At 43.8% G+C, this 26,476-nt stretch overlaps 1 protein-coding gene across 1 annotated transcript in view; it reads left to right on the forward strand.

Moving 5' to 3' along the window:
- Positions 1–1,008: 1,008 nt before the first annotated feature.
- Positions 1,009–26,476, forward strand: part of ITIH6 (inter-alpha-trypsin inhibitor heavy chain family member 6) — a 35,171-nt gene continuing 9,703 nt past the window's right edge. The window contains exons 1-6 of the mRNA XM_079124223.1: positions 1,009–1,134; positions 2,214–2,368; positions 7,429–7,539; positions 8,364–8,611; positions 10,702–10,871; positions 15,389–15,505. Of these exons, the coding sequence (XP_078980349.1) occupies positions 1,033–1,134; positions 2,214–2,368; positions 7,429–7,539; positions 8,364–8,611; positions 10,702–10,871; positions 15,389–15,505 (903 nt within the window). The 5' untranslated portion in view covers positions 1,009–1,032. The remainder of the gene's footprint in view (positions 1,135–2,213; positions 2,369–7,428; positions 7,540–8,363; positions 8,612–10,701; positions 10,872–15,388; positions 15,506–26,476) is intronic.

Raw genomic sequence — 26,476 nt, forward strand, 5'->3', positions numbered from 1 at the left:
GGTATGTGTAATCTATGTGAGTAGAAAGGAGAGAGATAAAGGTTCTGATGAATGCTGATGGCCCCCATGCAGACCTCTATGTACTTTCCATTAATTTTTCAGCCCCACTCTTCACCTATAGGACCTGCAAACACTAAGTCCAGAGCACCTCAACTTGGCATCTCCCTACTCATTCAGCCACTGGAAGAACAAGGATCTTTCCATACTTTTGATCTTTGATCATGCTAGCAGCTATTTACTGAACGCCTACCTTCTGCTGAGCATTCCTAAAGTACAAATTCACTTAATCTCACAACAACTTTATGAAGTAGGTGCTATTATTATCCTCATTTTTGAAATATGGAAACTAAGGCTACAAAGATTTTAGTTGACTTGCTCATTATTATACAGACAGTAACTGGCAGAACTGAGATTCAAACCCAGATGGTCTGAGTCCAGAACCTGTATTTTGAACCACTGCTCTGCCTCAGCCCACCATGGCCTCTGACTATTCAGAGATTACAAGTGTCATGTCTGTGGGACTTCTAAATTTTTATGGGCCCTGAGTAAGACCCACCCATCTCAAGACTAAAGTCAGTACCAGAAAGAACTAAGATTTGGGGCTTGGATCTCCAACCCCTCTTTCATCTCTGCTACCTTTTTAAGATGCTCAGTGCTGAATGACCTTCCTCTGGCCCTAGTTATTAGGCTCCAGTGGATGTTTATAGGAAAGAAAAACCCCACCCTGAGCCAACATAGCAAACAGACAGACCCAGCTCTCTGGTATGTTTAGTTTCCATTCATCTTACAGCTGGATGAGGGGAAAAAGGGAGGCATGGAACCAGCCCTTCTCCAGGCAAGAGGCCAGCCCCAGCTCTTGGACAATCCTGGCTTGTGTGGGCTTCAATGCCACATTCAGAGCCTTCCACACCCTTCAGGATGGTCCCTCCCTCTCAAGAGAAGGGATACCTGGAGGTTTAAAAGAGCAAGGGTTTGGAGATCAGGCTCAGACCTTCTGGAAGTGAACAACAGACCCAGACCAGAAGTGGCACTATGTCTGGGTGGAGGTGCCTCATCTGTGTCAGCTTCTTGCTGACCATTTTCCTTGAATTGACATACCAGGGACCTCCTGGCCCCTCTTCATCAAGCACAAAGGTCAGTTCTGGAATGAGGGAACAACGTTCTGGGATTTGTGAAAAAATAGCTCTTTGAGGGGGGGACTAAGGGAAGCAGTTCAGTCTGTTTCTTCAGTCCTATGACTGAGAAGGTAGGATCAGAGAAGAGTTACTATTTGCTGAGAACATGTCAGGTGCTGCACCAGGGGTCTTAAAGTTTCTATTTCAGTTAATCCTCAGAGCATCCCTATAAGCCAGGCTCTATTATTATCCCCATTATAAAGAGGAGAAAACAGATGGTCAGAGGTTAAGACACAGGAAGTGGCAGAAACAGAATTTGAACCTAGGTCCGTCTAATCCTAAATTACTTCCATTTCCCACTGCACCACTCTGGAAATAAACTGTGTATTATGTGTGGGTAGATAAGAGTGATGATAACTTCAGGAAAGGTGAAGAAGATGCCTACTGTGTGACCTCAGTCTCTGAGCCTCAGTTAACACATTTCTAAAATGTGGACAATAACATTTAGCTCATATGGCTGATGGGAGGATTAAATAAGATTATGAATGGCAAATGTGTATTGTGCTTGCAGTGAATGATTGCACTTATGAGATGTAATTCTTTACACCTGAGGTCTTAATGAAGAAAGACTAAATGCCTTACACAGAGTAGAGTTCAATGAATACTGCTGCTCTGTTACATTCTAAAGCATTGCTAAAGTGTTTCATTCATTCTAAAGTGATATCTGTGGACCAGCAGCATCAGCATCCCCCCAGGGGGAATGTTAGAAAGGTGGAATCTCTGGCTTCACTCCAGACTAGCTGAACCAAAATCTGCATTTTAATAGGATCCCGAGGTTTGTGTACACATTAAAGTTGGAGAAACACTTGTGCAGAGATCCTTTGATTCTTGATCTTCTATGACTCTTTAGTCCTGAGACTTGCTAAAGCTTACTGAACTATCAAGAATGTTCACTATATGAGTGACAGAAGCCATTTTCCCTTTCTGGGCCTCAATTTCCCACCGTACTCTGAGGTTGGTCTAGAAATCTTGAGTCCTCAAGTACCAGCCATCTAAGCAAAAGAATCTACCTAACCCACCTCCTGTCTTCTTTCTCAGCTGTTGATGACTAGCTACTCTATACGTTCCACTGTGGTGTCTCGTTATGCCCACACGTTGGTCACCTCTGTTCTGTTCAATCCACATGCTGAAGCCCACGAAGCCATCTTTGACCTGGATCTGCCTCATCTCGCGTTTATCTCCAACTTCACTATGTAAGTCTGGTTCCAAATTCAACACTTCATTCATTTGTGCATACGTCCTTTTGTTTGTTCTTTCAGAAGAACATGATAATTGAGAGGATGCACTCTGAGATCAGACTTCTTGAGTTTGAATCCTGTCTCTGCCAATTATGGGACTCAGGACAAGTTAGTTTACTTTGGAGTTTCATCTAAAAAACGGGGATAAAATTTAAATCCACTTGCAAGGAATGAGTTAGTATATGTGGAAATTTATGCTAAAATCAGTTTCAGGTACATATAAGTATTTGATAATATTAAATTACTTTTTTAAACAATCATTTCCTGATGTTGACTATGTGACTTGCACTATGGATACGACAGGAAAAAGAAGATGGATTGCACACAGTCTCTGCTCCCACAAAGTCCACTATCTAATGCGGGACATGAAAAAGAAGCAGATGATTTAACAAAGTATGCTACAAGGAAAGAGAAATCCAAATTTGGAATGGTAGGAAGGTGAGGCCTAAAAAGAGACAATGGTCAGTTCCCTAACCCCAGTCAGCTGAATAAAGCCTCTGAGATATAGCACCTAACCTGAAGCTTGAAATATGAGATGTTCACCAGTCAAGCAAGGTTTGAAGGCATGACTGTGGAATCAAGGAATAAAGACACAGATATTCCCCTTATTAGGGGAACTGCATGTGCTCCTATATCACTGGAGCATAGGGTACGAGCAGGAGATAGAAGAGTGATCAGAAATGAGAATTGAGAGGTAGGGAAAGGCTTGGCTGTGTAGGGCTTCCAATGTTACAGTGAGCACTTGGGTTTTACTTATGGCCTCCAGACCAAGTTATGTGTTTGTGTACCTTTCAAGAAAAACTTGATAATATGTTCCCAAAATATGTATATTTATTAATGTATACATAATATAAATATATTATATAGAAATGGTATGAGGTACTCTATAAATAGAGTGCTAATATAAATAGAGTGCTATTCCCTTCTGATTTGTCTGTAGCATGCCTAGGGGCATGTATACCCCCCTTCAGAAATAACTGTGGCCCATAATGACAAGACATGGTAAGATTGTAAGCAAGAAGTGACAATAATGAAGTAGGGATATGCTGAAAGGGGCAGTCAGGAAGTTGGGAAACTGAGTAAGGAGATGGGGACAGAGTCCATGTGGAGACTGGAACAGTACAGTGCTGGTAGAATTTGAGAGATAACCTGACTGTACATTGGGAGTAAGTAAATATAGATGGACTCTACTTTTCTGTTGTTGTTGTTCTTGTTAGACCTTGTAGGTGACAGAGCCTTGGTTAAGGTATAAACAAGGAAGGATAAGCAGGGGAAGTAAAAGTTTAGAGTAGGACTCATGAGCCCATGTAACACTCTAGTGTGAATTATATAAATGCCTCTAACTTTGAGCATAAACACTCTCAGACCTAAGAGATTAAGTGAGCCCCACAGTCAGAATCTCTGCTACCCTCAACCCTGTTAGTGGGGAGAAAGTTCTCATGCCATAAACAATCTGTATCTTCAAGGTCCTCCAACCACTGCTCTGGAGAGAAGCTAGGTTAGAGGAGGTGGTTGGTGGGGAGCCAGAGGCAGGAAGTGCTGGGGAGAGGCACTAAGGTAGTCCAGGAAGACTTCCTGGAAGCAGAATTTCCATATGGGTAAAATTTAGGGGACCAAGATCACTGCATGTGGGGAACCAACAGAACCAAAGGGGGGAAAAACAAAAAGCAGGGATGATATGGAGTATGGGGGCTAACCCAAAAAGTTGGCATTCAAATAATACATGGACCAGATAGGCAGAATTTGAATTTTTGCTTCAATAGAAAAAACACCAAAAGATTTTTTAAAAATTAAGCATAGCAGGCTAGAGGAAATGTTCTTGGGCAGACTCTGTGGAAAGTATGCTGGCTGGAGGCAGCACACACACACAGAGGCCCCAGTGTGCTGCTGCCAGAGCAACTCCACCCTACACCCCCACACCCCCCCAGGAGACCTTGGGACCCTGCCAGCTTGGGCCACCCCCACACTAGTCCAGCCATAGCAATACCGTTTCAGCTGCCTAGAAACACTCCTTGCCTGAGTGGTCTCTTCTGCCTGCTGTATATCCTCTCTTAGTGTTCCTGGAAGCTGCTGCCTTGATCAATCTTTCTCAATATCTGTGCCTCAGTTACTCTATTCGTGAAACAGAGACTGCTGTGTGAGCTCATTGAGCCTCATACTCAAAGCCTTGATTCTCTAGGCCTGCCCAAGCACTCTATTATCTCCCTTCTCTGCCCCTCTGATCTTCTATTCCCTGAAACACACTGTTTCCTTACTGTCTGTCTGGGATGCCCAGACTGCAAATAATAATTGAGTGCTTATTGTGTGCTAGGTTATATTCTAGGCACCAAAGATACTACAGCAAATAAGAAAGACAAAACCCTTGCCTTCAGGGAGCTCACAGTTTCATAGAGAAGACAGACATGGAAAACAATATGTCAGTTTGTAGATGAGAAGTGCTCTAAAGAAAGAGAAATTGGAACAAGGGAGAGAGTGAGTGAAAGGTGCTAATTTACAGTAATCAAAGATGTCTCTTTAAGGAGCTAACATTTGAACAAAGATCTTAAAAAAGAGAGGGTATGAAAACTTCCAAAGATCTGGATGAAGAGCATTCCAGGCAAAGGGAACAGTAATTGCAAAGGCTCTAAGACAGGAGCATGCTGAACATGCTCAAGAAATAGCCAGGAGCATTATTAACTACAGCCAAGAAATGGAAACGACCTAAGCTGACGAATGGATAAAGAAAATGTGGTACTCATACACCATGAAATACATGAAATCCATAAAAAATGCAATCCTGTCATTTGTGACAACATGGAAGGAGCTGGAGATCATTGCGTTAAATGAGGTAAGTCAGGCACAGAAAGACAAGTACTCACATGATCTCATGCACATGTGAAATTTAAAAAAGTTGATCTCATACAAGTAGAGAGTAGAATGATTGTGGCCAGAGGCTGGGGAGAGTAGACTGAGGGAGGAATAGGGGAGTGCTGATCAATGTGTACAAAGTTACATTTAGATAGGTGCAAGAAGCTCTGTGGTTCTATTGCACAGTAAACGCTATGTGCTGTACATTTCCAAAAGCTAGAAGATTTTGAAAGTTTTCACCACAAAGAAATAATAAATGCTTGAGGAGATAAATATGACTCACTTGATTTAAACATTACACAACGTATATACCCATTAATATGTACAACTTTATGATTTCATGTATTTGTTTAAAATAAATTTAATCAAAAGGAATAACAAGGAGGCCAGTGTGGCTGGAAAATAATGAGTGACAGAATATGATGAGGTGGCATTATAGAGGTGAACAGTGAGCCAAATTGTGTAGGGCCACAGGGGCTGTGGTGAGGAGTTTGACTTTTATTTTGAGATGAGATGGAAGTCACGGAAAGTTCTGAGCAGAGGAAATACGTGGCCTGATTTAGGATTAACAGGATCTCTGTGACAGCTATGACAAGGGACTACAAGGAGCAAGGGTTTAAAGAGGAAGGCCTATTAGTAGGTTACTGCATTTACCCAAGCAAGAGACATTGGTACTTTGAACCAGGGAAAGAATTGTGGGGATGATGAAAAGTGGTCAGAGTCTGGATATATTCTAAAAATAGATCTGAAAATTCCTGATGGAGTGAATAGAGTTTAAGAAAAAGAGGAAGTCAAACATGGCTCTAAGATTTGGTAGAATAACAATTTCCTAAGATAAGTAAGATCTGGGGACAAGCAGATTTGGGAGTGGGTAGAAACTAGCTCAGTTTTGGATATATTTGTTAAGCTTGAGGTTCCTATTGAACTTTCTAGTGGAGATAATGAAGTAAGCAATTGGATGTATAGCTCTGGAGTTCAGGGGACAAATACATTTGGGACTCATTTGTGTATAAATAGTATTTTAAACATTTTTGGGGGGATGGTACTGGGAATTGAGTCCAGGGGTGCTCTACCACTGAGCTATATTCGCAGCTCTTTTTATTTTTTATTGTGAGACAGAGTTGCGCAAGTTGCCCGGACTGGCCTTGAACTTGCAGCCTCCTGAGTCACTGGAATTACAGTAGTGTGCCACCATGCCTGGCTGCAAATAGATATTTAAGGACTGGATGAAATCACCTAGAGAATGAATGCAGAAAGTACAGAGGACAAAAGAGAGGGAAAGTGAGGAAAAGCAAGAGGAGAGAGAGTATATCAAGAATAGAGCGTCAAAGTGTTCCAAAGATTTAGAGACTAGGAAGAGGAGGAGACAACAAAAGACATTGAGAAGCATGATCAGTGCAGATTATTTATCCATAGCCTCCCTGTTTCTCAGAACTAGCTCCAAAGCCACCCCCTCCAGGACCCTTCCCTGTAGGCTTGGGCAAAAGTGTCCTCTCCCTCTCCCTTCTTTATTCTACCTTACATTTTGTGACCTAAGAGAAATCGGAAGATTGGCAAGTCTGTTTTTCTCATTTCTCATCTATCTCTGAGCTCCCTGAGAACAGGGAGCTCCCTAGTCAGTCCCAGAAGGCTTTGCATTAATTCACACACCACTTTCACAACTTTTACCACCTATGCCCCCAACCATATTATTAACTTAGTGTATTTTCTTTAAATAGATGCACTTTTTAAGATTAAGTTAGTCTTATCCTAAACAACAACATCTGTAAGCTCATGGGTTCAAAATGTTTTGTTTTCAAATAAATGTTATAGAAAATATGCAACAATTATAATAAAAATGTTCAGTTATGTCTCACCTAAAAAGACTCTGTGTGTCAAAAGTCAAAACTCATTTAACACCTTGAGAAACAAAAATTCTAATACTAGGTCCATCACGTGCTGTGTGGTGTCTATTTCCACATCTGACAAATGGAGATCATGGTAACAACTTCACCCTGGTTTGTCTCCCTCTCCTCTCCTCTCTTCTTCCCTTTCAAACTTGGGTTTTATGATACAATTTTGTTTTTCCCCTTTTTCCATTCCTCTCCTCCTCTTTTTTTTTATGTCTTTCCATGTCTTTGACCATCTCTCTCTGTTTTCTCTGTTTGTTGTCTTTCCTGGACCAACAGGACCATCAACAATAAAGTCTATGTTGCAGAAGTCAAAGAGAAGCATCAAGCAAAAAAAATCTATGAGGAATCCCATCACCAGGGAAAGACAGCTGCTCATGTAGGCATCAGGTAAGACGCCACACAGTCTGAAATATGACTCAGCCCTCTTAGCTCTGTGATCAGGGGAGACAGGTGTTCTCTCTGGTCCTCAGTCTCTAATTCTGTAAAGTGGGAACAATGATCTCTACTTCATACGATTACATGAAGATAGTGAGAGTTAATGAGTATCAAAGTCTGTAACAGAGTGTTTTCAACAAATGGAAGTTTTTTCCCCCATTTCTACTTTTCTCCTGCTCTCAGAATATAGATTGTTTAAGAATTTGCACCGTCCTGGAAGGTTATATGCAAGTGAGATTTTTCTGAATTTGAATTCTGTTTTCTGAGTTCCATTCAGTTGGCAGAAATGCATTGTCTTCTTTCAATATTTCCTCCCAGCTTCCAAGAGAATTTCGTCCTGCAGGAAAAGTTTAGATTTGGCTCCTGCAAACTGAGTTGATGCCATATAAACAAGCTCAGTCTTACACATAGGGGAGGGGTTTCTGTAAAGGGCTGTTTGAAGGGGAAGAGGCATAAAGTGAAAACTCTTTTTTGTAAAACAAAGCATTCTAGATTCGAATTTTCACAGAATGAGATTCCTTAAGGGTGAACCACCTTTCATATAATTTCTCAGGCAGAATGTTTAGAAGAAGAAATAAAGGAAGGAAAGAGGCTGATCAGTTGATGCCTGGATGACTGACTATGAGCCAGGAACTTAGTTGAACCAGAAACCTAGTCAGGTCTACTAAAACAAGAGTGAAGAAAAGCAGAACCAGGTCAACTTACAGGGCATCTAACAGCTCCCCTACTCTTCCATAAATACCATTCTCTTCCCACCCTCTGTTTTTCCTACTCAGGGACCGGGAATCAGAGAAATTCCAAATCTCCACTAGCCTGGCAGCAGGCACAGAGGTGACTTTTGCCCTGGCCTATGAGGAGCTGCTGCAGCGGCACCAGGGCCAGTACCAGCTGATGGTAAGCATGAGGCCTGGTCAATTGGTGCCAAAACTGAAGGTGGAAGTCACAGTGTCAGAAAGAACAGGCATCTCCTATGTTCACGTACCACCTTTGAGGACCAGCCGCCTGCGCACCAAGCACCACACAAGTATGTGGACATCACTTTTGGGTCAACTACCATACTGGTCTTCCCTGAATGGGAACCATTTACTTACTGTTGGGCATTACACTAGCGATGCTTTTGCCTTGTACTAACTGCCAAGGCCCTTCCCACCTCAAAGGGGAGAAGGCATGTTTGAAGTCAAAGACATTTGGGGCATGTTACAAACATCTCAAAGATTTGATCTCCCTCATTAAAAAGAATGAATGTTAGGGAAAGTTTTGTTGGATAGGATCACAAAATCACATGTTTATAATTTTAAGGACAGTGAAGCCACACTGGCCAACACTGCTTTCCCTGACATCACTGCTGAGAGTGGGAGGACCATGGGAAGACAGTGGCTGCAGCCACTCTGGAGGGTGCCTTTGCAGGACCTGTAGAGCAGAGAGGCAACCTGGCTGCCAGGCTTGCTTCAGATTTCACCAGAGGACCGGGAAGGCCTGACTGGCTACATCAGAATCACTGTGTGAGCGTTCAGAAACAGATTCCTGGGCCTCAAACATCTGGTACCAGGTTTAGTAGGTTGTGGTAGAGCCCATGAATCTTAATCCTTAACCAGTATCTGGACTCAGTGTCCAACCAGGCTGGAGAACAACTGAACCAGCCTGTATGGCTCTACTGAGAGGACAGTGGACAAGCAAAGGGAAGTCCGCCAGCCCAGGTGGCCACCATCACAGATGTGCTTAGCATTGGAGGTCCTGGCAGATTTGACCCTGCTTACCCAGAGAGGCAGAGTGGGGGACAAAGTGGAGAGAGACAGAAAACAGACTGATACTGATTCCAGTTTGACACTCTCTTAAGATAGGATTATCAAAGCAAATCACTGCAGGATCTACTTCAACTGTCCCATCTTCACAATGGAGAAGATGCATTCTATGTCACAGGACCATTGTGAGAATTTGAGAACATTCTGCTCTCCATCATTTGGTTCAGAGTAATGAGTAGTGAGGATTGTATTAGCTAACACTATTTAGCACTCAAGAATATCCAGGTATGGTTCCAAATACTTTGCATGACTGCTCTTATTTAGGCCCCAAATCACTGTAAACACAGGGTAATTATTATCCCTATGCTACAGATGAGGGAACTGAGGCTCAAAGAGAGGGAATAAGTTCTCCAGGGACACAGGGCAGCAGCAGGGAGCTGGACCCAAAGGCCATCTGAGTGTTGCCGCCCGCACTCTTCAACCCTAAGCTATAAATGGCAGCTCCCTCCCCCTTCCCCTTAAAGGTTAAAGCAGAGGATAGAACCAATCCTGTGGGGATAAAACAGAACAAAGAGCTCTGAAAGGAAGGAAGCCCAGGGAATGTATGTGAGCAGGCGCCTCAGAGAGTATGGGGGCTCAGTTTGCCCCTAAGCTTCCTGACAGCTGTAGCAGGAAGGAGGGGGAGCAGAATTCCCAAGTCTCCATTTTCTGGGGAAAAAGGAGGCACACAGACATTTCTAAATGGACACTTGTCTTGGACTAAAATTCCAGAAGAGTTGATCTTGTGGCCAGCTCAGCAAACATCCGGGACCAGAAAGTCATCAGTGATTTCATGAGACGCTAAAAGGCTTATTCACACACGTGATGCAGAGGGGGAAGAAAGCACATGAAATTCTATGGCACAGGAGAATGTTGCTAGACTGCTATTTCCCACAGAAGAATCAGGGATGGGAGGAGACCCAGGCCCTGTGTGTGTGTCTGTCTCTGACATAGCAGGCACCACACTGCCTCTCTGGGAGGGAACTCAGGCTTCTGGGTGAGCTGGGCACGTGACACTCCTCCAGAGTCTGGCCCTGAGAGAATGGGAAGCACGGAGGGTGAGGCTGTGAGTGAGGGTCAGGCCGCCAGTGCTGGGAGCAGGGGATGGCTGGGTCTGCCAGGCTGGGTGTGATGGAGGAGGAGAAGCAGGAGCTGGCGCAGGTTTGGGAGAGGATGTGGCACGGGGGCAGGTGGAAGGGTGATGTAGGCGGGTGGTGGCAAGGGTTGGATTTCTCACCCTTCCCTGATGGTGCCCCTGTGCTGTGTGTATCCCTGGATTTTCGGTTTGGCAAGTCTTCCACGCCACCCTTCCCCAACCGTCCCCTCCATACAGGTGAGGCTGACTCACCTCCATCTACCAGGATTGAGAAGGGAGCAACCTGTGTCCGAATCATCTTCTGCCCCACATTGCAAGACCAGTCTGCCTTCTCCAGCTCAGGCATCATGGCTGACTTCATGGTCCAGTATGATGTGGTCATGGAGGACATCATTGGGGATGTGCAGGTACTTGGAATGAACATGGGTTCTGAAGTTGGACAGGTCTGCCCAATGCCCTGCTCTTTACAACTGTTCCTCTGAGTCTCCATAGAGATAAATGCAAACTAGTGAACAAGGATAGGGTGGTGTGTACGTTCCCAAGGCTTCCCACCCTGGGACCCACATGTATCCCCAGAGAGCTGGGAACCTGGAAACACAGGAATCGAATCACAGTCCAGATGAACCCATTCCCAAATGGATCGAGGCACAGCTCACTCAGTGCCAGCCCGTTTGCAAAGTGACCCACTGGCCAGCGATTTGTCTCTCATGCTTTCTGTGGCTCTGATACTCTCATGTTCTCTTGGGCTTTCCTGCTGTCTCTCATTCTCTGAAATGGCCCTTTTGCTTTCAAATGAGCCATGTGCCTAAACAGGGAGTCCTTCAGTTCTGAGCTCACCCTGAGAGCTCACGGACACCCCGAGAGCTCCCTACTGCATCAGAGCAGTGGAGCACTGATCCAAGACCTTGGCTTTCCAGGAGGATGGGGACAGCCTGAGCAGTCTGGTCCCAGCCTGCCTTTTGGACCACACATCTCCCTGCTGCCAGCAAGAAGAACACACAGCCCCAGCCCACAGCACACACCTTTCTCCAGGGTCACCTGAGCCTGCCCCTCTTCTCTGTGTGAACATTTTCTCAGACCACCTGCTGCCCTGGGACTGTCTTTCTCCTCCTTCTCCACGAGTCAGCATCCTCCTCTTAATCCCCCTTCAAGACTCCATCCCGTCCACAATTCCTCTGTCTCCCCTGCCAGAACATTGTGCTTTGGTCCAGCCCCTTCATTCATACCTGGACACACCTCCACCCAGCAGAGCTCATCTAGGCGAGCCCCATACTCAGATGCCAGAAACTCAGAAATCTGTGGCCTCAACCCCTGGTCTCCCCATTCTGATGCAGCTGGATCACATCTGGCATCACGTGCATGAAATCCATAGGTACTGTGTGTATGTCTGTGGGACTAAGGGGGGGCTTCCAGAGAAGGCGGGTTCAGGACAGTCTTCCTGAAGGAGTTGACATTTCAGATAGCATGGGGAAAATGAACGGCATTGCTTCCATGTCTGTGAACATGGTGAAGGGAAAAGCATGCCAGAGTGGGAACAGCATGTGCAGGGGTGCAGAGGTAGGGCAAGCCTGTTTCGCAGGAGGAAGGAATGCACTGGATCCACCCAGAGGAGGGGCTCAGGGTACCCTGCCAGCAGGTGGCAGCAGGAGCATAACCTGCCCTCCTGTCACCTACCTGGGTGTGTTTAGTTCATGGAGACATGCTCTGTCGCTTGGTTCTTGACCGTGTCCACAAATGCCTGGAGTGAGAATACAGACTGGAGAGATGGGAATCGGCATTAAATTGGACAACCGGGACCTCCATTAACTGTGAGCTCTGACTCCTGCCACCTGCCAGGAACCCTGCATCTCCATCCCATTACCTACTTGAGTGTGCCCACCTTTCAAACCCAGTACATTCAGTGCTCATTCAATCAGGACTCCCTGGGAACCTAATCGCGTTATTCCCAGTTTAGGCCGGTGCAGGGAACTCTGGAGGATTCCACACACATGACCTACCTCTTCCCTGTGACCAAGCAGATGGAAACAATCCTGACACGAGATGAGACATACCCTTTCCATGACAGCACAGGTGTGCTGGCAGCAAGATGAGGGGGAATGGGGGCCAGGGAAGGCACCCTGGAGGATGTCAAGGCTGACCTGGGACTTGAGGAATGCCAAGGAACAGGCCACGTGCGGGGGCCCTGAGGGAAGGGAAAGGCATGCCGGCAAAGTGGGGGCTGCAGGGGGAAGCAACGGAGGCCAGACATCTCTGAGTGTGTGCAGGGAGTTAGAAATGGCTTGGGGACAAGGGAGCACGGATTTGAGAAGCAAAATGGTAAGAGATAAGAAAAGGCTGGCATGTCCTGCGGCGGCATGCAAAGGAAGCTACAGTTTGTCCTGTCGGTGATTAGGGAGCCGTGACAAGGCAACACATTGTGAGGTCATGTGGATGGCGACCCAGTAGCTTGCTGTGGCCTAGCCACAAGGATGGAGAGCCTTCGGAAAAGAGCAGGGAACGCGAGGAAAAGTAACCGTGAATTTGAGACCGTTTAGTTTGGGAGGGAGCAGTGGGGTGGCCCGAGAAGTCTCCAGCAGATAAAACCGGCCTGAACGGTGGCAGACAGGAGGGGCACAGGATTGAAGGTGACACTCATGTCTGGGTGAGGCACGACCCTGGTGCCCCCACCTGAGGAAAACACAGAAGGGCTGTGTGGCGGGGAGTTGACGAAGTGATCGTTGGAGCAGCATCCGTTGAGAGCATCTTCATTCATTCGGGTGGAAGGTCCACAGCAAGTGTGTCGGCAGTCGTGGTGGGGAAACGGGCACGCCGGGCCAAAGAAAGAGATGTGGGGACGCCGGTGGAGAGTCAGTGGCACGATCCCAGGTAGGGAGCAAGGCCACACAGCGAGAATGAGTGGAGTCAGGAGGCCAGGGCGCTGATGCCCACAAGTCAGGAGCAGCTCCCAGTTCAGCAGCCACTGATCTCAGGCTTCAGGTTGCCAGGCCCCACCGACAGCAGAAAGCCTGCTCAGCACCCCTGTCCTCACTAGTTTACTCCACCGAGAGGCGATCCTAATCACTTCCTCTGCATACTCTGATCTGACCTATTGGAAGCTCTGCAAAGGGACAGGGGGACAAAGGGTCCTAGAGAAAGAGACCGGACCAAGTGGCCTGAGATGGGTAGGAGAATGTGGACAGCTGTTGATCCTGTCAGAATGCCAAGGAGAAAGGCTTTGGGAGAGAGTGGAAGTCAATGTCCATCCTGAAGCTCATCAGCGAGGTGTAGTCTGGTGAGATTCCTAATGCACTAATTGAGTTTGGGCGTAAGCTAGCACGTAGCTGCCTTTGAGCAAAGCAGTGCGCCCGTGAGCTGGGAGCAGGAGCAGTCCCGGTGGTTCTGCTGGTGTGACCAGGAGGCGAGAGACCATCCCAGAGGCTAAAGAGCCTGGGAAGCTGCAGGGAGGGAAGAGGCTGGATAGAAGTTTGAGGGGGGTTGGGAGCAAGGGGTCGCCTCCATGGATGGGAAAGGCACCTAATTTTACATTCTAAGGAACATCCAGTGGGATGCACGTTGGGGAGATGGTGAAAGGAAGACGGGGAGAAAGAGAACGCTGAGATCCCTAAGTGCATAGGGTCTGTGTTAGTACTGTGTGGTCTTCAGAAGGGGGACGAGGCCATGGGCAGGTGGGCAGCGCAAGTGTGTGTCCTGGTGCTCTTCACATTCTTCCTGAATTGAGAAGGTGGGTGGGGTGCTTGTGGAGGGGACAGTGAGAGGTTGGTGGGGTGCTTGTGCAGGGGACAGTGAGAGGGTGGTGAGCTGGGCACTGCCCCAGCTTTCGGGAGAAGAAGCGGGGGCCTGGTTAGCTTGAGATCAAGGTTAGGTGGCGTGATTTCCCCAGCAGCTCTCCCCACCCAGGTAGGGGAGTCACACAGGAGGCCAGCTGGGTCCTCTGGTGGCTGAGGCAATGGTAGGGTGAGTGATGCATGCCTTGGGCAACTGTGAGAGAGCCAGGGTTACCTGGAGACAGAAGCCACACATGCACCTATGGATTAATTCAAAGTGGGGCAAGGGCTAGGGCTCCAGGGCCTCCCATCTCCTCTCTCCCAGTGAGGTGGGAGGAGCCAGTGTCCAGCCTTCTGGTCACAGAGTGCCTGAGGGCAAAGAGGAGGATGAGCCAGTCTCCCAGAGCCAGGCCTGCTTCAGGCTTCAGGGGATCACAGAGCCTCAGCAAGCCCAGACAACCTTGGGCTGAGCAGACACTGGTGCTGAGGGACCTTCTGGCCCCCTCCCCTTTGCTCAGCTTGTCCAGCCCCCTGGCTCTGCAGAGAGAGCCAGAGAGAGATGGAGTAGGGGGAGAGACTCAGCAGCCAATCGCAGCCAGGGCAGCCCAAGGCATTTGTACCTGGTGTAACCAATCCCCTCTGCACACACTGCTCAATTGGCCTCTGCTGCCTCCTCCCCTCCTGCTCTGCCCAGCAACAGCAGAAAGGAGGTTTTAGGAGGAGAGGGAGGCCCTGCAAATTCCCAGCCCTTGGCAGCAATGAGCTGGGCCCCAGGCTCACTCTATTGAGGGAGGTTAAAACAATACTTACAGTTCCTGGAGCCCAGGCAAAGTGTCCCTAGGGACCCTGAAGACTGTGCAAGCCCAGCTCTCTCACGGACAGGAACTCACATAGTACAGAAATCCTGATCCTTGGAGCCCTGGGCTGCAAGCCAGTCTCCTTCACTCCACAGCTCTGGGCAAGTCCTGGGATGAAGGTCTGAACAGAAGAGTTCTGCTGGGGGGAGATGGACATTGAGCAAACAATTGCACACATGCCTCTTTAACTAGAAACAGTGAGAAGTCCTAGGAAGGAAATAGCAGGCTGTCATGCAGAAGGATAACAGGGGCCTGATTACACCCATTCTCACAGTTCTTCTTGCTTTCACTTCTTTTTTTCAGATTTATGGTGGCTATTTCATTCATTACTTTGCCCCCCGAGGCCTACAGCCTGTGGAGAAGAATGTGGTGTTTGTTATTGATGTGAGTGGCTCCATGTTTGGTACTAAGATGAAACAGGTAAGAAGGGCCCTGTTCTAGCATTAGATGACTCATGAAGTTCATAAAGCTGGGAGTGCTGGAACACTAGTTTTCCCAAATCTAGAAGTCCTTCCTTCCCATATCTTTTGGTCTCCTATATGCAGGTCTTCTCTTGGTCCCTGACACCTCGCATAATAGGATTCGTAGCCATGAAAATGCAGAATTCTAGGAACTCTAAGTTCCAGTTTGTCTCTAGGACATAAAACCCTCAAGCTAGATTGTCCTGTGTTCATAGAATCCCGAATCAATAAAACCTTAGATAATGGAGACTCTTTTACCCAAGTCATGAGTTTTGGCGGGATTTTGTTAGTTAATTTTTTAAAATGTAAAGTTTTAATATTATAGGGTACTCTTGTTATAGGGTAGAAGTTCTGAGGTTCATAAATTTTAATATGCCACTACTTCTATTTTTCACCCTTGAACAGAATTCTAGGGCCATAGATAATAGAAAATCTGACTTTAGTGCCTGAATCCATAAAGTTCTGGAAGCAGCATTTTAAACCATAATACTCTTAGGCTCTAGAATGATATTGTCCGATTGCCCTGATAAAGTAATACCTTTGTGTCCTAAAGCTTTCAATCACAGACACTTGAGACATAAGACTGAATTATGTTTTAGCAATCAGCCAACCTATAGTAAGGGAAATATTCAAACCCAGCTCCCTAGTCTTCAGTGTAGGGAAAGAGATGTACCCAACTTCTAAACTTTTTAGCCTTCTTGTGTCACTGACAGTGCATGGAGTAGGGTCTCAAAATCACTTGTGAAGTTCATAACCAGGGCCACTAGCTCACCAAAAAACTGAGACCTAACCAAAAGATTGTAGAATACTTCCTCTCACCCTGCACTTGAACACGTCAACTCAACCATTGCATAATATGTGGATGCTACAGGTGAAAGCACTACAAATGTTAGACCTTATTTAAGGAAGTAGTCCTTAGAGAAACCAAAAAACAGAAGATGAGATAGAAACACAAGCACTGGAATACCATTTAACCTCTTCCCCTTTCAATTACTACCAACAACAAATGTCGTCTCTCAGGTAGATGATATAACACTTCACATTAAAAGTCTATTTGCTTCTCTTCCTTTTACTTGTTTCATCATGTCTGCTCTCAACATAAAATTATAAATGATGTGAAACAGTTAAAAACTCTGAAATCTGAAGAAATAATTATATCACTTCAACCAGACTCAGATGTGTACAAGATGTTGGAATTTTCAGAACAGAAATTTAAAATACATATGATTAATATGCCAACGGCTGTAATGAATAGATTGGACCACATGCAAAAACTGATGATTAATGTAAGCAGCAGAGATATAGAAACCCTATAAAATGCTAGAAATAAAAAAGAATGAAAAATGCCTTTGATGAGCTCATCAGGAGATTAGACATGGTTGAGGAAAGAATCAGTGAGTTTGAAGATATGTCAATAGAAACTTTTCAAAAATGAATGGAAAAAATACCCCAGAATTTGAAACAAGTGTAAGACCATCACAAAAGCATAATACATATGGAATGGGATTAATAGAATGAGAAGAAAAAGTAATAGAAAATAGAGAAAGTAGCAGAAGAAATATTTAAATTAATTATGGATGCAAATTTTCTAAAAGAATTGACAGAGACCAAACCATGGGGCTCCAAGAAGCTCAAAGAACACCAAAATACTATGCCTAGATATAACACATTCAAACTGTAGAAAATCGAAGAGAAAGAGAAAATCTTGGGGAAAAAGAGCCATAGGAACAAGTGCCTTGCCTGTAGAGGGACAAGGATATGAATTACATGAGACTTCTCTTCAGAAATCATGGAAACATGGGGCTGGGGTTGTAACTCAGTGGTAGAGAGCTTGCCTAGCATGTGGGAGGCACTGGGTTTGTTCCTCAGCACCACATAAAAATAAGTAAACAAATGTATTGTGTCCATCTACAACTAAATTTTTTTTGAAAAAAGAAATCATGAAAACAAGAAGAGACTAGAGTGAAATATTTCATGTCAAAGCAGAAAACCACCCCAGCCTAGAATTTAGTACATCAAAATTATCCTCTTAGTGTAAAAGAAGTAAGGACTTACTTTCTCAAAGATTGAGGGAATCATCAGTAAGTGACTTTTTTTTGCGAGAATTTTTGAAAGCAGTTATTTGTTAAGCAGAAAAATGGTATATTTAAGATACTTTATAACATAAAGGAAGAAAAAGTGTTTAGAGAAAGAATAAATGAAACTAAAATAAAATATTTTATCTTTCTTCTTAACTGATCCAACAGATAACAACTTAATATTTAATATAACAGATAAAATCATAATAGCAACAGTGCATTCAGTGAAAATAGCTTATGTATATGTGCAATTAATGAAACAATGCTATAAAACATGAGAGGGAAGTATATTTCTAACTCTGTTGCAAGGTACTTGCACTATGCATGAAGCTGTTCAGTGTTATCTAAAAATGACCTTGAATTAGTTGTAGGTGTATATTGCAAAATCTAGGTCAACCACTACATTTTTTTCAAGTGTAACGGATATCCTAAGAGATGAGAGATAAGTAGACAATGTAAAATACTCACTTAAAACTACAGAAGGCAGAAAATTAGTGGAAGACAAAATATAAGAATAAAAATTATGGCAACAAACAGAAAGCAGTTTTACATAGTGAATAATCCAAGTATATCAGTAAATGACTTTAAACATGAATGTTTTAAATATGCCAATTAAAAGACAAAGATAAGACTATACTTTCAGGGATCATTTCTATAGTTTATTACTAAAAGACAAAGATTCCCAGGCACAGTGGTGCATGCCTGTTATCCCAGCAACTCAGGAGGCTGAGGGAAGAGTATCACAAGTTCAAAGCCAGCCCCAGCAATTTAGAGAGACACTGTCTCAAAATTTAAAAACTAAAGAAAGGTCTGGGGATATGGCTCACTGGTTAAGAACCCCTGGGTTCAATGCCCAGTACCAAAGTGGTCAGAGCACTGCCAATGTGGATAAAAAAACAAAATCCAGCTATATATGTATATGTGTGTGTATATATATATATTTATAAGAAACTCACTTTAAATATAAAGACACAGGTAGAGTAGAGGTAAAGAAAAAGAGAAAGATATACCATACAAACACAAATCAAAAGAAAACTGGGGTAGTTATATTCATTTAAAATAAAATGCACTTTGGAGCAAGGAAATTATCAGGGAAGCAAATGCATAATATTTTGATAAATAATTCAATTCCCCCACAAGACAAAACAATTCTTTGTGTGAATGCACCTAACAACAGTGCCAAAATACATGAGGTAATGACTAATATATCTGAGAGGAGAAAGAGATAAATCCACTATTATAGCTGGCAACTTCACTATCCCTCTCTCAGTAATTGACAAATCTCACAGGCAAAACATCAGTAAGGATATAGTTGACCTGAACAGCACCATCAATCAACAGAATCTAATTGACATTTGTAGAATACTTCCTCCACCAAAACAGGATATGCATTCTTCTCAATCTCACGTGGAACCTTTACAAATAGATTACCTTCTGGACCATAAAACACACCCTAAGAAATTTAAAACAATATAAATCATACAAACTATACTCTCAGATGAAGTAGAATTAAACTAGAAGTCAATAACAAAGATAGCTGGGAAATTTCAAAACAATCAGTAATTAAACAATACACTTGTAAAAACATAATCTGTCCCTGATTAACAAGAGGTTCTACCTTCTAGGTCCCCAAAGACTCTCACTTTTCTACTGTTGTTCTCAGGAAAAGCCATGATTTTTTTTTTCATTTTTTAAAATTTTATTTGTTGCTTTTAGATACACATGAAGTGGAGTGTATTTTGACATATTATACATGCATGGAGTACAACCCATTCCAATAAGGATCCCATTCTTGTGGGCATACATAAGGTGGAGTTACACTGGTCATGTATTCATATGAAAGTCTATCATGTTAAGTCTTATCCCTCTCTCAAGGGAAACAACATTCAGCTCCCTACTCCAGGATCCATGATCTAACCCATGAGCTCTTCCAGTAGCAAGAAAGATACCACTTAGAAGCATTCAAGACATCTCCTACCAGTTTAAGGTAGATGTCAAATGTCCTTCTTGTGATCTCTGAAATCCACACCTGTCTAAAGAATTGAATATATAGTATTTTCTTACGATCACAGGATTTGACATATCTCAAATAAGGATTTAAGTCCCTAACACATCAACTACTAGCTGTGTGACTATGAACAAGTCACTCCACCTCTTTGAGCCTCTGTGCAAAACAGGAGTGATATTAGTGCCTTCTTCGTCTGATGCATCTAATGCATTTAATATAGTGTCTAGAACACAGCAAGTAAGAAGGGTGAGAAGGGTAAGAGTTGGCAACTCAAAGAAGATGTTTCCAGAGAAGAAACAACTGAAAGAATAATGAAGAGAGGTTTCAAGATGGCGGCCTAGAGGGTGGCTGCATTTCATGTTGCTCCAGGACTCAGGATTCAAAAGAGGAGATATCGAGACACTTGGGACCAACTCAAAGCGGCCGGGTGAGTCTCTCCCATTGGAGAGGCGTCCCGGATGGGACAGTGGTCCCGGAACGCAGGAAACTTTGTGAAGTAGAGCTGCCAGTGAGACGCCCCTCCCCCCGCTGGAGCAGTGAACTCGGACAACTAGGAGCGCCGAAAAGGAGGCTGCTCGGCACAGCGCTGGGACTCGGAGCAACCACTGGGGATCCGGCGGCTGCCCAGGGGAGGAGTGGCGAGGAGAGCTGTGTGGACTCAGGACACCGGGGCCTGCCCTGAGGAGGAGGAGGAGGAGCGTGGCCACTTGGATTCGGAGTGACTGCACCAGAGCTACAAGCGGTTGCCAGAAGAGAAACTCCGCGGCGAGCTGTTTGGACTCAGAACGACGCTTCTGAACCCCGGGGCCTGCCCTGAGGACGAGGAGGAGGAAGAGAAACGCGGCCGCTTGGATTCGGGGTGACTACACCAGAGCTTCAGGCGGTTGCCAGAGGAGAGGCTGCGTGGCGAGCTGTTTGGACTCAGACCACTTCTGAACCCCGGGGCCTGCTCGGAGGAGGAGGAGAAGCGCGGCGGGTCCTTTGGACTCGCAGTGACTGCATTAGCGCTCCAGGCGGCTGCTCAGAGGAGAAGGCGAGTGGTGAGTTGTTTGGACTTAAAGGGACAGTGCCTGAACACAGGGGGGCTGCCTGGAGAGGAAGCGTGGTGGGTCGCTTGGTCTTGAGTGGCCGCACCAAGAGCTCCGGGCGGTTGCCCAGAGGACGCGTGCAGCGGGTCACGTGGATTCAGAGCCACCCAGAGCGACCACTCCTGAACACTCGGGGGGTTATCTGGAGGAGGAGGAGGAACGGGGAGGGTCACTTCGACTCGGAGTGATTGATTGCCCAGGGCTACGGGTGGTTGGTGGGAGGTGGAGGCACGCAGTGAGTTTCTTGGACTCCTAGTGACCGCACCGGAATACTGGGCAGCTGTCTGGAGGAAGAGGCGTGTGGCGGGTCTCTGGGACTCAGAGAGATTGTACGGGGCCCCAGGTGGCTGCTCAGAGGAGGGGCCGCATAGCCAGGCAATTAGGGGCAGAGCAGGGTCACAGGATCTAGGAGGCTTCTGGGTGGAAGAGCCGCACAGAGACAGGCTTAGGGCGGAGCAAAGGTTCCAGGCCTGAGGGCATATTCTCTGAGGAGGGGCAGCCTAAGGAGATTCATCTGCGAAGGGTGAGGCTCCCAGGCCCAGGAGGTAGGGCCGGGCCCCTGAGAACTTTGCAGAGGAAGGCAGCCCAGCCCAGGCGGTAGCTGTAATTGAGGGGAACCTCTAGGAGGGTACTGACCAGCGAGACCTCCCCACCGGGTGAGTCATCCCTGCCGGGTGAGGTTTCCCCACAAGGACGGTAAAACCAGAGACTCAGGCCCAAAAAGGCCTTGCCTCAGCCCGCAGCCTAGGTCCCCTTTGGATGACCATTGGTCAACAAGTGGAGGCACCTCTGCCCACTAGCAGGGATTATACCCCTCCTGAAGGCCACCACTCCTAGAGAGGCAGCTTCCTTGTGGAGCTCCGCATTATCAACTTCCTCCAAGACTTCAGCCTACTGAAGGCTAAGGGGGGATATATATAGAAATCTTCAGGGACATTGTAAGTCAATAGAGGAAATCTGCAATATCTCAGCGGTCAACTGATACCTGAACAATATGAGAAAACAAGGAAAGAAAATGCTGCAAACAAACCTAGATGTTACATCAATAAAACCCAATGACAGCATGGCAGAAGAAATGACAGAAAAGGAGTTCAGAATGTACATAATTAAAATGATCAGAGAAGCAAACGAGGAGATGAAAGAGCAAATGCAAGCATTGAATGATCGCACCAATCGACAGTTAAAAGAGCAAATACAGGAAGCAAAAGATCATTTCAATAAAGAGTTAGAGATATTGAAAAAAAACCAAACAGAAATCCTTGACATGAAAGAAACAATAAACCAAATTAAGAACTCCATAGAAAGCATATCCAATAGGATAGAACACCTGGAAGACAGAACCTCAGACATTGAAGACAAAATATTTAACCTTGAAAACAAAGTTGAACAAACAGAGAAGATGGTAAGAAATCATGAACAGAATCTACAAGAACTATGGGATATCATGAAAAGGCCAAATTTAAGAATTATTGGGATTGAGGAAGGCCTAGAGAAACAAACCAAAGGAATGAACAATTTATTCAATGAAATAATATCAGAAAATTTTCCAAATCTGAAGAATGAAATGGAAAATCAAGTTCAAGAGGCTTATAGGACTCCAAATACACAAAATTACAACAGACCCACACCAAGGCACATTATAATGAAAATACCTAACATACAAAATAAAGACAGAATTTTAAAAGCTGTGAGAGAAAAGAACCAAATTACATTCAGGGGGAAACCAATACGGATATCAGCAGACTTTTCAATCCAGACCCTAAAAGCTAGAAGGGCCTGGAACAACATTTTTCAAGCCCTGAAAGAAAATGGATGCCAACCAAGAATCTTATACCCAGCAAAACTTACCTTCAAATTTGACGATGAAATAAAATCCTTCCATGATAAACAAAAGCTAAAAGAATTTACAAAAAGAAAGCCAGCATTACAAAACATTCTCAGCAAAATATTCCATGAGGAAGAGATGAAAAACAAAGCAGCAAATCAGCAAAGGGAGGAATTATCCTAAAGGAATTGTCAAATAAAGGAGGAAACAAGTTGTGTCAAAGAAATAAATAAATAGAATTTAAAAAATGAACCAAATGACCGGGAAACCAAATCATATCTCTATAATAACCCTGAATGTTAATGGCCTGAATTCATCAATCAAAAGACATAGACTGGCAGATTGGATTAAAAAGAAAGATCCAACAATATGTTGCCTGCAAGAGACTCACCTCATAGAAAAAGATAACAATAGACTAAAGGTGAAAGGATGGGGAAAAACATACCATGCGCATGGACTCAGCAAAAAAGCTGGAGTATCCATTCTCATTTCCGATAGTGTGGACTTCAAGCCAAAGTTAGTCAGAAGGGATAAAGAAGGTCATTTCATACTGCTTAAGGGAAGCATAAATCAGCAAGATATAACAATCATAAACATCTATGCCCCAAACAGTGGCTCATCCATGTATGTCAAACAAATCCTTCTCAATTTCAGAAACCAAATAGACCATAACACAATAATACTAGGTGATTTTAACACGCCTCTCTCACCACTGGACAGATCTTCCAGACAAAAATTGAACAAAGAAACCATAGATCTCAATAACACAATCAATAATTTAGACTTAACGGACATTTATAGAATATACCATCCAACCAAGAGCGAATACACTTTCTTCTCAGCAGCACATGGATCCTTCTCTAAAATAGACCATATATTATGCCATAAAGCTAATGTTAGCAAATACAAGAAGATAGAGACACTAGCATGTATTCTATCAGATCATAATGGATTGAAGTTAGAAATAAATGAAAGAGTAAAACACAGAAACTATTCCAACATCTGGAGATTAAACAATATGCTATTATATGATGAATGGATAACAGAAGATATTAGGAAGGAAATTAAAAAATTCTTAGAGGTAAATGAGAACAAAGAAACATCATATCAAAACCTCTGGGACACTATGAAAGCAGTACTTAGAGGGAAATTTATTTCATGGAGCGCATTTAATAAAAGAAGTAAAACTCAACAAATAAACGACCTAACGCTACAGCTCAAAGCCCTAGAAAAAGAAGAACAGACCAACACCAAAAGTAGTAGAAGACAGGAAATAGTTAAACTCAGAGCCGAAATCAATGAAATTGAAACAAAAGAAACAATACAAAAAATTGACAAAATAAATAGTTGGTTCTTCGAAAAAATAAACAAAATTGATAAACCTTTAGCCACACTAACAAAGAGAAGACGAGAGAAAACCCAAATCACTAAAATTCGGAATGAACAAGGAAATATCACAACAGACAGGATTGAAATACAAAACATAATTAGAAGCTATTTTGAAAATCTATACTCCAACAAAATAGAAAATTTCGAAGACATCAACAGGTTTCTAGAGACATATGAATTGCCTAAACTGATCGAAGAGGACATAAACAATTTAAATAGACCAATTTCAAGTACTGAAATAGAAGAAGTCATCAAAAGCCTTCCAACAAAGAAAAGTCCGGGACCAGATGGGTTCTCAGCCGAGTTCTACAAAACCTTTAAAGAAGAGCTCATTCCAATACTTCTCAAAGTATTCCATAAAATAGAAGAGGAGGGAACCCTCCCAAACTCATTCTATGAAGCCAATATCACACTGATACCTAAACCAGACAGAGACTCATCAAGGAAAGAAAATTTCAGACCAATATCCTTAATGAACATCGACGCAAAAATTCTCAACAAAATTTTAGCAAATCGCATACAAAAACATATTAAAAAGATAGTGCACCATGATCAAGTGGGCTTCATCCCAGGTATGCAAGGTTGGTTCAACATCAGGAAATCAATAAACGTAATTCACCATATTAATAGACTTAAAGTCAAGAATCACATGATTATTTCAATAGATGCAGAAAAAGCATTTGATAAAATACAGCACCCCTTCATGCTCAAAACACTAGAAAAAATAGGGATAGTGGGAACATTCCTTAACATTGTAAAGGCCATCTATGCTAAGCCCATGGCTAATATCATTCTAAATGGTGAAAAACTGAAAGCATTCCCCCTAAAAACTGGAACAAGGCAGGGATGCCCTCTTTCACCACTTCTATTCAACATCGTTCTTGAGACTCTGGCCAGAGCAATTAGACAAACCAAAGAAATTAAAGGGATACGAATTGGAAAAGAAGAACTCAAACTATCCCTGTTCGCTGATGACATGATTATATATTTAGAGGAACCTGGAAATTCCACCAGAAAACTCTTAGAACTCATAAGTGAATTCAGTAAAGTAGCAGGTTACAAGATCAATGCCCATAAATCCAACGCATTTTTATACATAAGTGATGAATCTTCGGAAAGAGAAATTAGGAAAACTACCCCATTCACTATAGCCTCGAAAAAAATAAAATACTTGGGAATCAATCTCACAAAAGAGGTGAAAGACCTCTACAATGAGAACTATACAACACTAAAGAAAGAAATTAAAGAACACCTTAGAAGATGGAAAGATCTTCCATGTTCTTGGATAGGAAGAATTAATATTGTCAAAATGGCCATACTACCTAAAGTGCTATACAAATTCAATGCAATTCCAATTAAAATCCCAATGACATACCTTACAGAAATAGAGCAAGCAATCATGAAATTCATCTGGAAGAATAAGAAACCCAGAATAGCTAAAGCAATCCTTAGCAGGAAGAGTGAAACAGGGGGTATTGCAATACCAGATCTTCAACTCTACTACAAAGCAATAGTAACAAAAACGGCATGGTATTGGTACCAAAATAGAAAGGTAGATCAATGGTACAGAATAGAGGACACGGACACAAACCCAAATAAATACAATTTTCTCATACTAGACAAAGGTGCCAAAAATATGCAATGGAGAAAAGATAGCCTCTTCAACAAATGGTGCTGGGAGAATTGGAAATCCATATGCAACAGAATGAAACTAAACCCATATCTCTCACCATGCACGAAACTAAACTCAAAATGGATTAAGGACCTCGGAATCAGACCAGAGACCCTGCATCTTATAGAAGAAAAAGTAGGTCCAAATCTTCACCTTGTTGGTCTAGGATCAGACTTCCTTAACAGGACTCCCATAGCACAAGAAATAAAAGCTAGAATCAACCACTGGGATAGATTGAAACTAAAAAGCTTTCTCTCAGCAAAGGAAACTATCAGCAATGCAAAGAAAGAGCCTACAGAGTGGGAGAATATCTTTGCCAATCATACTTCAGATAGAGCGCTAATCTCCAGAATCTATAAAGAACTCAAAAAACTCTACACGAAGAATACAAATAACCCAATCAACAAATGGGCTAAGGAAATGAATAGACACTTCACAGAAGAAGATCTACAGGCAATCAACAAACATATGGAAAAATGTTCAACATCTCTAGTAATAAGAGAAATGCAAATCAAAACTACCCTAAGATTCCATCTCACCCCAATTAGAATGGCGATTATCAAGAATACAAGCAACAACAGGTGTTGGCGAGGATGTGGGGAGAAAGGTACACTCTTACATTGCTGGTGGGGCTGCAAATTAGTGCAGCCACTCTGGAAAGCAGTGTGGAGATTCCTTAGAAAACTCGGAATGGACCCTCCATTTGACCCAGCTATCCCACTCCTTGGCCTATACCCAAAGGACTTAAAATCAGCATACTACAGAGATACAGCCACATCAATGTTCATAGCTGCTCAATTCACAATAGCCAGACTGTGGAACCAACCTAGATGCCCTTCAATTGATGAGTGGATAAAGAAACTGTGGTAT

The sequence above is a fragment of the Sciurus vulgaris genome (genome assembly GCF_902686455.1).
Source record: "Sciurus vulgaris genome assembly, chromosome: X".
NCBI classification, from domain to species: domain Eukaryota; kingdom Metazoa; phylum Chordata; class Mammalia; order Rodentia; family Sciuridae; genus Sciurus; species Sciurus vulgaris.